The sequence below is a fragment of the Pempheris klunzingeri genome, chromosome 13 (genome assembly GCF_042242105.1).
Source record: "Pempheris klunzingeri isolate RE-2024b chromosome 13, fPemKlu1.hap1, whole genome shotgun sequence".
Lineage (NCBI taxonomy): Eukaryota > Metazoa > Chordata > Actinopteri > Acropomatiformes > Pempheridae > Pempheris > Pempheris klunzingeri.
In genome coordinates, this window is record NC_092024.1 from 25,685,492 (window position 1) to 25,697,283 (window position 11,792).

Below are 11,792 nucleotides of genomic sequence, written 5' to 3' on the forward strand. Positions count from 1 at the left end.
ACCGGTGCCGATCAGTCTGACCGGTGCCGATCAATCTGACCGGTGCCGATCAATCTGACCGGTGCCGATCAGGCTGACCGGTGCCGATCAATCTGACCGGTGCCGATCAGGCTGACCGGTGCCGATCAATCTGACCGGTGCCGATCAATCTGACCGGTGCCGATCAGTCTGACCGGTGCCGATCAATCTGACCGGTGCCGATCAATCTGATCGGTGCTGATCAGTCTGGTCGCAGGTAAAAACATAACAGTTAAGATGTGAATAGCAACATGAAGCAGCAGGATGTGTACCAATACACAGAACTCAGAACCTCAGTGAGCAGCAGGGGGCGCCGTTACATTTCTCAAATGCTTCAATGATGAAGTGAAACAAGTTCAGTTTGAGCTCATCTGTAATAACCATGAACAATGATAAATAACTTTATTGATAACAGAAATAAACCTTGTTCTTTCACTGTATAAATACAGTTTTCTGTTACCTGATGCTCATCTGGAGGTTCTGGGTTTCTTCTGAGCTGCTCTTTATGGAAAGAGAAAGAACGCTATGAACTGGCTGTATATTAATTAATAAGACTGATTGATTGATCGGTCAAATGGAGTTCAGGTCATTCGGTCACTGTCCGTTAAACACGGTGTGTCCCGTTTTAGTTTGGGTGTGAAAAAAGAGAAGAAACACACTCATTTATTAATTAACTTTGGTTTTATTGACTCCTTTAAAAAGGTCCTAAAATCCCCAATACAGGATGACATCATCAAGACAGGACACGCACCCTACCTGAATGACATCATCCAACATGGCTGCTTCAGTATCCCCCCCCTCCCTACCCCACCCACACACACACAGAAAGAAGAGTAAACGATTCAAATGTGAAACTTTATTCAAACTGAAACCTGAGAAACCAAAACAGGTCCCACCCACTCTGACTGACAGGCAAGGTCTGATTTCTGATTGGTCCAGAGAGCAGTGATGACAGACACAAACCTTAGACCTGACCAATCAGAATCCAACAAACACCCTCAGAAATATAAATGGATGACATCATAAAACCAGGGTTGGTGGGGGGTCTCAGGAGGCCAGAGGCTTCTGGGAGTCCACCGGAGAGGACGAGTCCTGCAGCAGAGACGGGAAACAAGAGAGATGTTAACTCTGACTAGTTAACTCTGACTAGTTAACTCTGACTAGTTAACTCTGACCTGAACCTTCATCCTGATAAAACATCTCATGTTCCCTACAGAGAGGATGATCCTAGACATCACATGACTCGCAGGTAGAAGTCACCACATCATTACAACAAAAGCACCTGACCACTGCAGACACAGGGAATGCTGAGATCTGAAGTGAGCATCAAAACTTCTCACCTCTTTTGTTTCCTTGACCTCCTCCTCCTCCTCCTCGGCAGGACACACCTCCATCTTGTCGTCCTCTCCGACTCCTCCATGTCCCCCCTCCATCCCGTGTTCAGCCTCCCACTCCAGAAGGACCTCATCCAGATTAAACCTCCGTCTGTAGTTCACCAGGAAGTTCTTCACCTGAACCACCGACTTGTTACCAATCACATCGGAGATCGCCTGGAAGTCCCGCCCATACTTCCTGATGGCTGCGTTTCATTGGATGAGAGGAAGAGAGTCACCGACCAATCGCTAATTAAAGTAATCAAAGTTTAGGTAGTCCAGGTGTGTTCGTCTCGGTCCACCTGGTTACAGGTAACTCAGGTGTTACCTTGTACGGCGAGCAGCTGTTCCTCTGTGGTCCAACGAGTGTTAAATTTCTGATTCACCTGAAACAAAAACATCGACAGACGGTTGTCGTGTGATGCTGCGTTGTCGTGTGATGCTGCGTTGTCGTGTGATGCTGCGTTGCCACGGTTACCTCTGGTTGTCTGAACTCGTCGACTCCTGAGCTGATTTTGTCCTTCAGAGCGCTGTTAGACTGTTTGATGGTCTGAATCTGAAACAGAGAGAGAGAGTCAGGTGGTCAGACAGACAGGTGATCAGACAGACAGACAGGAGGTCACACTGACAGACAGGTGATCAGAAAGACAGGTGATCAGACAGACAGACAGGAGGTCAGAGAGACAGGTGATCAGACAGACAGACAGGAGGTCACACTGACAGACAGGAGGTCAGAGAGACAGACAGGAGGTCAGACATACAGACAGACAGGTGGTCAGAGAGACAGACAGGAGGTCAGAGAGACAGACAGGTGGTCAGAGAGACAGACAGGTGGTCAGAGAGACAGGTGATCAGACAGACAGACAGGAGGTCACACTGACAGACAGGTGATCAGGAAGACAGGTGATCAGACAGACAGACAGGAGGTCAGACTGACAGACAGGAGGTCAGAGAGACAGACAGGAGGTCAGACAGACAGACAGGAGGTCAGACTGACAGACAGGTGGTCAGAGAGACTGACAGACAGGAGGTCAGACAGACAGATGATCAGACAGACAGATGATCGTACAGACAGACAGGTACAGACCTGTCTCTTGATGGACACCAGCTGACTGTCGAGCTGCCTGATGAGTCCCTGAGGAGACGAAGACGAGAGCAAAACGACGTCCTGCTGATTCAGAAACATTCCTCTGGGGGGGCGTTTCCTCAGCCGCTGGGACGCCTTCCCACCTGGCTACAGGGAGAGAGAGAGACAGGTCAGCCACAGGGAGGGGGAGAGAGAGAGAGGGAGAGACAGGTCAGCTACAGGGAGAGAGGGAGACAGGTCAGCCACAGGGAGAGAGAGAGACAGGTCAGCCACAGGGAGAGAGAGAGAGAGAGAGAGAGGGAGGGACAGGTCAGCTACAGGGAGAGAGAGAGAGAGAGAGACAGGTCAGCTACAGGGAGAGGGAGAGAGAGAGAGAGAGAGAGAGAGAGAGACAGGTCAGCCACAGGGAGAGAGAGACAGGTCAGCTACAGGGAGGGAGAGAGAGAGAGAGAGGGAGAGACAGGTCAGCCACAGGGAGAGAGAGAGAGAGAGAGAGGGAGAGACAGGTCAGCTACAGGGAGAGAGAGAGACAGGTCAGCTACAGGGAGGGAGAGAGAGAGAGAGAGAGGGAGAGACAGGTCAGCTACAGGGAGAGAGGGAGACAGGTCAGCTTCAGGGAGAGAGAGAGACAGGTCAGCCACAGGGAGGGAGAGAGAGAGAGAGAGAGAGAGAGAGAGACAGGTCAGCTACAGGGAGAGAGAGAGAGGGAGAGAGACAGGTCAGCCACAGGGAGAGAGAGAGAGAGAGAGAGAGAGGGAGAGACAGGTCAGCTACAGGGAGAGAGAGAGACAGGTCAGCTACAGGGAGGGAGAGAGAGAGAGGGAGAGACAGGTCAGCTACAGGGAGAGGGGGAGACAGGTCAGCTACAGGGAGAGAGAGAGACAGGTCAGCCACAGGGAGGGAGAGAGAGAGAGAGAGAGAGAGAGAGAGAGAGAGAGAGAGAGAGAGAGAGAGAGAGAGACAGGTCAGCTACAGGGAGAGAGAGAGAGGGAGAGAGACAGGTCAGCCACAGGGAGAGAGACAGGCAGGTCAGCTACCGAGAGAGACAGACAGGTCAGCCACAGGGAGAAAGAGACAGACGGGTCAGCTAAAGGGAGACAGACGAGTACAGGTGTTGTTACCTTTAGTCCAGAAACAGGTTTAGACTCTGATGTCTCCAATCCAGAACTCACCTAAGAACCAGTCAGTAAAAAAACAGTAAACAGCAATCAGTAATCAGCCAGTAACCAGTCAGTAATCAGCCAGTAAACAGCCAGTAACCAGTCAGTAATCAGCCAGTAAACAGCCAGTAACCAGTCAGTAATCAGCCAGTAAACAGTCAACAATCAGCCAGTAATCAGCCAGTAAACAGTCAGTAACCAGTCAGTAATCAGCCAGTAAACAGCCAGTAACAGTCAGTAAACAGTAAGTAATCAGCCAGTAAACAGTCAGTAATCAGCCAGTAAACAGCCAGTAATCAGTCAGTAAACAGTCAGTAATCAGCCAGCAATAAGTCAGCAAACAGTCAGTAATCAGCCAGTAAACAGTCAGTAATCAAACAGTAAACAGTAATCAGCCAGTAAACAGTCAGCAATCAGTCAGCAATCAGCCAGTAAACAGCCAGTAATCAGTCAGTAAACAGTCAGTAATCAGCCAGCAATAAGCCAGTAAACAGCCAGTAATCAGCCAGTAAACAGTCAGTAATCAGCCAGTAAACAGTCAGCAATCAGCCAGTAAACAGTCAGCAATCAGCCAGTAAACAGTCAGTAATCAGTCAGTAAACAGTAAACAGTCAGTAAAGTCGTTCACCTCCTTCTTGCTGTCCTTCTTTGGGTCGAGCTCGGAGTCGCTTGGAGGATTCATGTTTCCATCTTCGGCGTCATCGTCACTGAAACAGTTTCAATCAGTCTCAGAATCAGATTTCAGCAGTAACATCACACGCTGTTCACACCTGAGTTCACCTGTGGGGGGGCACACCTGGACATGTCATCACTCATCTTACCTGCACAGTCAGTAACACGCTGCTCCACAACAATCACACATGGGATCATGAACCAAAGATTCAGGATCAGAGTCGTTACTGTACAAAACAACGTACCAGCCAAAAACCAAAACCACCGAAGATCTGAGTGAAAAACTGAAAGCACAGGCAGCTCATAATGTGGATCAGTGGTGTGTTTGGCCCCCACGTGTCTGTCTGCACTCCAGACAACGTCTGGGCTCCAGGAGGAACCAGAAGGAACCAGGGCCCACTGCACAAAGGGAAAAGCCTCCCCAGACCATCACTGACCCTCCACCAAACCGGTCATGTTGGATGATGTTGGAGGCAGCATAACGTTCACCACAGCAGATTACCTGTAGGATTACCTGCAGTGTTACCTGTAGGATTACCTGCAGGATTACTTGTAGGATTACCTGCAGTGTTACCTGTAGGATTACCTGCAGGATTACTTGTAGGATTACCTGCAGTGTTACCTGTAGGATTACCTGCAGTGTTACCTGTAGGATTACCTGCAGGATTACTTGTAGGATTACCTGCAGTGTTACCTGTAGGATTACCTGCAGGATTACTTGTAGGATTACCTGCAGTGTTACCTGTAGGATTACCTGCAGTGTTACCTGTAGGATTACCTGCAGGATTACTTGTAGGATTACCTGCAGTGTTACCTGTAGGATTACCTGCAGGATTACTTGTAGGATTACCTGCAGTATTACCTGCAGGATTACTTGTAGGATTACCTGCAGTATTACCTGCAGGATTACTTGTAGGATTACCTTCAGTGTTACCTGTAGGATTACCTGCAGTGTTACCTGCAGGATTACCTGCAGTGTTACCTGTAGGATTACCTGCAGTGTTACTTGTAGGATTACCTGCAGGATTACCTGCAGTGTTACCTGTAGGGTTACCTGTAACCTGCTTGCAGCTCACCTGTCATCTCGCTCTCTCTTGTGCTTTCGAGTCTGTCGGTCCATCAGACTTGTTTTACTGCGACTCTTCTTCCAGGAGTAATAAAACCGGACCAGACTGGCCATCGACTTATCAGGTAACTATGGACAGAAAGACAAAGAAAGTCTGCACTGGCCCCACTGTGTGTCTGCACTGGCCCCACTGTGTGTCTGCACTGGTCCCACTGTGTGTCTGCACTGGTCCCACTCTGTGTCTGCACTGGCCCCCCACTGTGTCTGCACTGGCCCCACTCTGTGTCTGCACTGGCCCCCCACTGTGTCTGCACTGTTTCGTACCATCTGCTGGATGCGGTGGAAGCTCTTGCCGTGGAAGCTGAAGGCCTGTTCGAACAGGACTCGGTCCTCCACCGTCCACTCATCAGGAAACGGAGTGAAGTTTGGAAGATCAGCCAGAGATTTCTCTACGTTATGTTTGTGCCAGAAGAGCATCCCCAGAGCCTGGAGACAGGTAGAGAGACAGGTGAGAGAGACAGGTGACAGAGAAAGACAGGTGAGAGAGAGAGAGAGAAATGTAGAGACAGGTGGGAGAGACAGATGTCTCTCTATCTGACCTGCCTGTCTGTCTCTCTCAGGGGGACAGACAGACGTGTACCTGCTCCATGTTGTATCCGTGTTTCTCCTTGGCGATGGACACGTACTCGTCCACTGAAACACAAACAGACTGTCACCATGGTTGCCGGCAGCCTCTGTCCGCTCGGTGTTAAACGTGCTGTTTCTTACACTGAGTCTGGTTCAGACGGCTGCTGGGGATCCACACCAACATCCCCAGGTTTTCCCTGAGCTGGGCCGCCCGGGCTGCCTCTGACAACATACACATCATCTTAATAACACAGTCCGCCAGTACAACAGCTTTAAAGGGTCATTCCACTGTTTCTACCCATGATCCTCTGTGTCCACATCCTGGTGTGTGAGTGACTGGTAGGTAGTAAAAGTGTTGGAACTGGTCCAGTAGATCACCTCAGCCAGCAGCCACCAAACGGGCTGCAATGGCTGCAACGTGATCCTTTGGGACAACTGCACCTGATCACAGTAGGTCCACTAAAAGAGCTTGTCTGATCCACTGACAGGCTCAGAGTGTTATTCTAAGTGTGTGACAGCATCATGGAAAGGATCCCTACAGAGAGAGACCTGGAAGATCCTTTTGGTTTAACCACAAACAGCACACACACCAGACTACATTCACTAAAACAGGGATTTTAGAGCTGCTGCTCTGCTGCTGCCTCAGTCTGGTAGTTTGTGATACTTTGGTGTTTTAAAGGGTTTGTTTGGATCCAACATAATATTACTCTAACACTCACACAACACTTGAATAAATCAGTTACAGAGGTCTGATAACTACTTAGTTACGGACTTAACCAGTTACTTAAGGACTGTTAACTAGTATTTCAATGCTCGTGTTGTTCGAGGCTACCACCCAGCCTACCGAGCCGTGTTTAGAGTCTTACCCGGGTCAAACTCCGGAACCACGGCCTGATATTGCGGTCCAACGCGCATCCCACCTCCGCCTGAACACACACGGACACACAGTAGTCCTCAGTAGTAGTATTCTGAACTAGTACTCAGCAGTACTCGGCTGTAGTGCAGTGACCGAGGCTACCCACCATGCTCCTCGTCGCTGCTGGAGCCTGAACTTCCCTCTTCCCAGCAGCTGTTGGTGCTGGTTCCATTACCGGACAAACTCTTACCGCCGGGGTTAGCTGCTGCTCCGGGGCCGCTGCTGCCGCTGCCCGCCGGGGCTCTGCCCCTCCGCTTCCCCGGAGCCTCCGGGTTTCTTTCCAGCATCGCAGGCATCACGAGCACGGAGGCAACTCGGGCTAACTGTTAGCCGCTAACTCAGGCTAATAGTTAGCTAGTTAGCTTAGCTGCCCTGCTAAGAGTATCGGGCCGGCTGACTACCCTGGGGGCTAAGCTAAGCGTTGAGTCCGGGGGGCGGCGGGAGGTTCCGGGCTGAAACGGACACTCGGAGGAGGAACAGACCTGCGTGATGAAAGCTAACTGGAGCTAAACGAGCTCCGGCAGAAAGATGCCAACAGTCACCCGAGACCGGAGCTGCTGCCGCGGCACACCGAGCCCGAAAGTTACGGAACAACCAGAAGGAACCGGACCGGCACCGACAGAGACCCCCCAGAGACCGGAAGTACCGATCACAACACACAGAAACCCGATCAGGGACCAAACAGTCCGAGACTGATCGATCACACAGGGGGGGAGGAGGGGGAGGAGGAGGAGAAGGAAGAGGAGGAGGAGGAGGAGGAGGAGTGTGTGGTCACACATTAAAACATGAAATAATCAAACCTTCATCAACAGTGAACACATTAACACCAGAGACAGATTATCGATCATCAGAGCCCTGATCAGTGTGATCTCTGCTTCCAATCACATCAGCTCGCTTTAAAGGACCCTGTGTCCTGTGTGACGTCAGCATGGACCGTCAGTCCTGTGTGATGTCATCCAGGTCTCTTTGTTTTTAATTTGAGTGTGTTTACGTCTGTAAACCTGCTGCTGGAGGAGGAGAGAGAGGAGGAGGAGGAGGAGAGAGAGAGGAGGAGGAGGAGGGGGAGGAGAGCGAGGAGGAGGAGGAGAGAGAGAGAGGAGGAGGAGGAGGAGGAGGAGAGAGAGGAGGAGGAGGGGGAGGAGAGCGAGGAGGAGGAGGGGGAGGAGAGCGAGGAGGAGGAGGAGAGAGAGAGAGGAGGAGGAGGAAGAGGAAAACACAGGAAGAGGAGGAGGAGGAAGAGGAAAACACAGGAAGAGGAGGAGGAAAGAGTAGGAGGAGGAGAGAGGAAGATGAGAGAGGAGGAGGAGGAGAGAGGAAGAGAGAGGAGGAGGAGGAGGAGGATGAGAGAGAGAGGAGGAGGAGGAGGAGGAGGAGGGGGAGGAGAGCAAGGAGGAGGAGGAGAGAGAGAGAGGAGGAGGAGGAAGAGGAAAACACAGGAAGAGGAGGAGGAAAGAGGAGGAGGAGGAGAGAGGAAGATGAGAGAGGAGGAGGAGGAGAGAGGAAGAGGAGGAGGAGGAAGAAGACACCTGTAAACACACACACACACACACACACACCTGAACACAACACACACACACACACACACACACACACACACACACCTGAACACAACACACACACACACACACACACACACACACACACCTGAACATACACACTTGAACACACACACACCCGAACACACACACACACACACACACACACACACACACATACCTGAACACAACACACACACCTGAACACACGCACACATGAACACACACCTTAACACACACACACACACCTGAACACACACACACTTGAACACACACACACCTGAACACACACACACACACCTTAACACACACACACCTGAACACACACACACACACACCTGAACATACACACTTGAACACACACACACACCTGAACACACACACACACCTTAACACACACACACACACACCTGAACACACACACACACACCTGAACATACACAATTGAACACACACACACACCTGAACACACACACCTTAACACACACACCTGAACACACACACATCGTAAGCAGGTTGTAAGTAGAGCTTCAAAATGCAAAAAGAAGAAACAGGCTGTTCGTCAGCTGATCAAAAGTTTAAGACCAAGGCCTTAAAAACCCCACAACAGAAGTGAAAGTGTGAGAGGAGACTTAGACTTCTTTTATTAAAGGAGGACTCGTAGTGAGCAGCCCCACCGTCCTTGTTGATGTGAGTGTTTCCAGGAGGTGAAGATGGCTTCACGAAGGGCATCCATGGTCTGGAACAGACGTCCGCTCACCATCCATCCCTCAACGTTCTCAATGAGATTTAGACCAGGGGAACACGCAGGATGGTCCAAAAGAAACGTTATTGTCCTGGAAGAAGTCCTTCATCAGGCGGCCGTTGTGAACTGCAGCGTTGTCCTGATGAAAGACCCAGTTACCTCACAGGCGAGGGCCCTCGGTCAAGAGGGATGCCCGCTGCAGCATCTCCACATAGCCACCCGCCGTTTGACACCCCTGCACAACCTGAAGCTCCATTGGTCCACTGAAGGAAGAAGCACCCCAGATCACGATGGAGCCTCCTCCACTGTGCCGCGTATGCTAGTAACGTTGGAAGCCATCAGGACAGTCCAGGTTACATTTTTTCTTCCACCTTTCAATGTCCCATGTTTGGTGCTCCCTTGCAAAGTCCAAACAGGCAAGTTAGTGGCGTGGGAGGAGACGTGGCCTTTGAAGACGGCTTTTGTTCTTTAAGCTCTTCTCTCGCAGACGCTGTCTTAAGGTTATTGGGCTGCAGTCAGCATCAGTAACGGCCTTAATTTGGGTCGAGGCTCGGCCTGTGTCTTCACGGACAGCCCGTCGGATCCTCAGGCTCAGCGCAGGTACCACTTGACTTTTTTGTCCCATAACCCTCAGGGTCTTTTAAGAAATTTAAAATGACTGTTTTACTGCGTCCAACCTCTGCAGTGATGGCGTGTTGCGAGAGGCCTTGCTTGTGCAGCTCAACAATCCTGCCACAGTCAAAGACAGAAAGCCTTTTTGCCTTTGCCATCAGGAGGTCATGACAGTGTGAATGCCCGAATGAAAATGACATGAATGTTTGTGCAGATTTTGATATTTTAAGGCCATGGTCTTAAACTTTTGATCAGCTGACGAACAGCCTGTTTCTTCTTTTTGCATTTTGAAGCTCTACTTACAACCTGCTTAGGATACAGCAGTGCCAACTGCGAATTCTTGTCATTTTTCCCCCGGTCTTAAGATTTTGATCAGTGTATAAGCACTATGAGTCGTTATGTAACTGCTGCTGTCTCAGGTCGTCATGTTCACCATGTCGGACACTCGATCCGCCGCCTCAAAACAAACGTCCACACATGGAGCTGAACGGGCAGGGGAGGGGGGGGGGCAGTCTATAAAAGAGAGCAGCAGCAAAGGACGGAGGTTTGACTGAGGGAGAGTCGGTCTGAACCACAATTAGACCAGCTTGAAGGGTTCCAGCTGGATCCCTGAGTCCCTCCAACCAGGACACAGAGTCCCTCAGACCAGGACACTGAGTCCTTCTGACCAGGACACTGAGTCCCTCAGACCAGGACACTGAGTCCCTCAGACCAGGACACTGAGTCCTTCCAACCAGGACACTGAGTCCCTCCGACCAGGACACTTGAGTCCTTCCGACCAGAACACTTGAGTCCCTCCGACCAGGACACTTGAGTCCCTCCGACCAGGACACTGAGTCCTTCCGACCAGAACACAGAGTCCTTCCAACCTGGACAAAGAGTCCGTCAGACCAGGGCACCTTTGGGACCAGGTCCCAAGTCTCTTCTGGACCCAGACTACGACCCTAATCTGGGACACGTGCCGTGCGGTCATGCCCTGGCTGCTGTCCTCTCAGGTGGACAGTCCATCCGTGTGTCCGTCCCGCCATCAGTGCGAGCGGACAGCGTTCTCCTTCTACTGTGCCGTGCGGGATAGGCTGCCGGTCTGGCTGCTGGAGGACATGCGCCACATGGAGGTGTTCTGCTGGGACGGTGGGCACCCACGAGCTTTCCTGCCATCTGAGGCACTGCTGTACGCACTCGTGCACGACCACCAGGATTATGCGCGCTACCTGCTCGGCAGGTACTCAGTGAGCGCGCTCAGAGCGCCGCCCTGCAACTTCTGCTGCCGCGAATGTGTCGGCGCGCCGCACCTGTCTGTGGCGGTGCGCTATGACCGCGTGCCAATCCTCAGCATGATGGCGGAGGCTCTGAAGGCCTGCGACACGCAGAGCGAGTGGCAGGACTATCTGGACCGCTGCGGCGGCTGCTCGCACATGGCAGACTCAGGAAAGACGGCAGTGCAGCTGGCGGTGGAGCTGTCGCGGCCAGACTGTCTGCTGCTGCTGCTGGCTGGCGGTGCACAGCCTGATGGACTCGACGCTGCGCTGCAGCGGCTCATCTCCTCCGGCGCTGCTGAGCGACGCCACGCACAGCGCTGCCTCGACTTCTTGCTGCTGTTCCTACCAGGACCGCCTGTGCTGCGCCGCCTGCAGGATGAGCCACAGCGTTGGCAAAGCCTGCTGGGAAATGAAGTGTTCAGTTGGCTGTGCGGCCTGGCCCCGCCCCCCTTGCTGCTGCAGGCGCTCAGGTGTTTGGCACGGTCCGGCCCCGACCAGATCGCCACGCTGCCCGCCTTCCTCCTGCCGCATGGCTGGCTGTGACATCATCTGTCACCATGGTGACACAGACTGCTTCAATTGGATGCTGTATTGATGATGTAAATAACAGGACTGTTTTCATTGATCAGCATTTCATTGATAATTTCATTGATAAGTGAAGGAATAACATGAGCTGCTGCTGTAACTGTTTAACGTTGTTTTTTCGCTATTTTAATTACTTT

At 51.6% G+C, this 11,792-nt stretch overlaps 2 protein-coding genes across 2 annotated transcripts; one reads left to right on the forward strand and one right to left on the reverse strand.

Annotated features, from left to right (window-relative positions):
• Positions 1 to 854: 854 nt before the first annotated feature.
• On the reverse strand, positions 855 to 7,601 carry rcor1 (REST corepressor 1). Its single transcript, XM_070841908.1, has 13 exons — positions 7,026 to 7,601; positions 6,870 to 6,929; positions 6,145 to 6,225; positions 6,017 to 6,069; positions 5,701 to 5,862; positions 5,387 to 5,505; positions 4,267 to 4,345; positions 3,600 to 3,650; positions 2,479 to 2,625; positions 1,870 to 1,947; positions 1,720 to 1,777; positions 1,359 to 1,597; positions 855 to 1,110 (listed from the first exon to the last, which is right to left on the reverse strand). Exons 1-13 carry the CDS (start codon positions 7,213 to 7,215, stop codon positions 1,066 to 1,068), a joined length of 1,362 nt encoding a protein of 453 aa, XP_070698009.1. The 5' UTR covers positions 7,216 to 7,601; the 3' UTR covers positions 855 to 1,065.
• A 2,780-nt stretch (positions 7,602 to 10,381) lies between these two features.
• Positions 10,382 to 11,765, forward strand: ankrd9 (ankyrin repeat domain 9). The gene has a single exon (XM_070841909.1). The coding sequence runs from the start codon at positions 10,783 to 10,785 to the stop codon at positions 11,611 to 11,613; it is 831 nt and encodes a 276-aa protein (XP_070698010.1). The 5' UTR covers positions 10,382 to 10,782; the 3' UTR covers positions 11,614 to 11,765.
• The last annotated feature ends 27 nt before the right edge of the window (positions 11,766 to 11,792 follow it).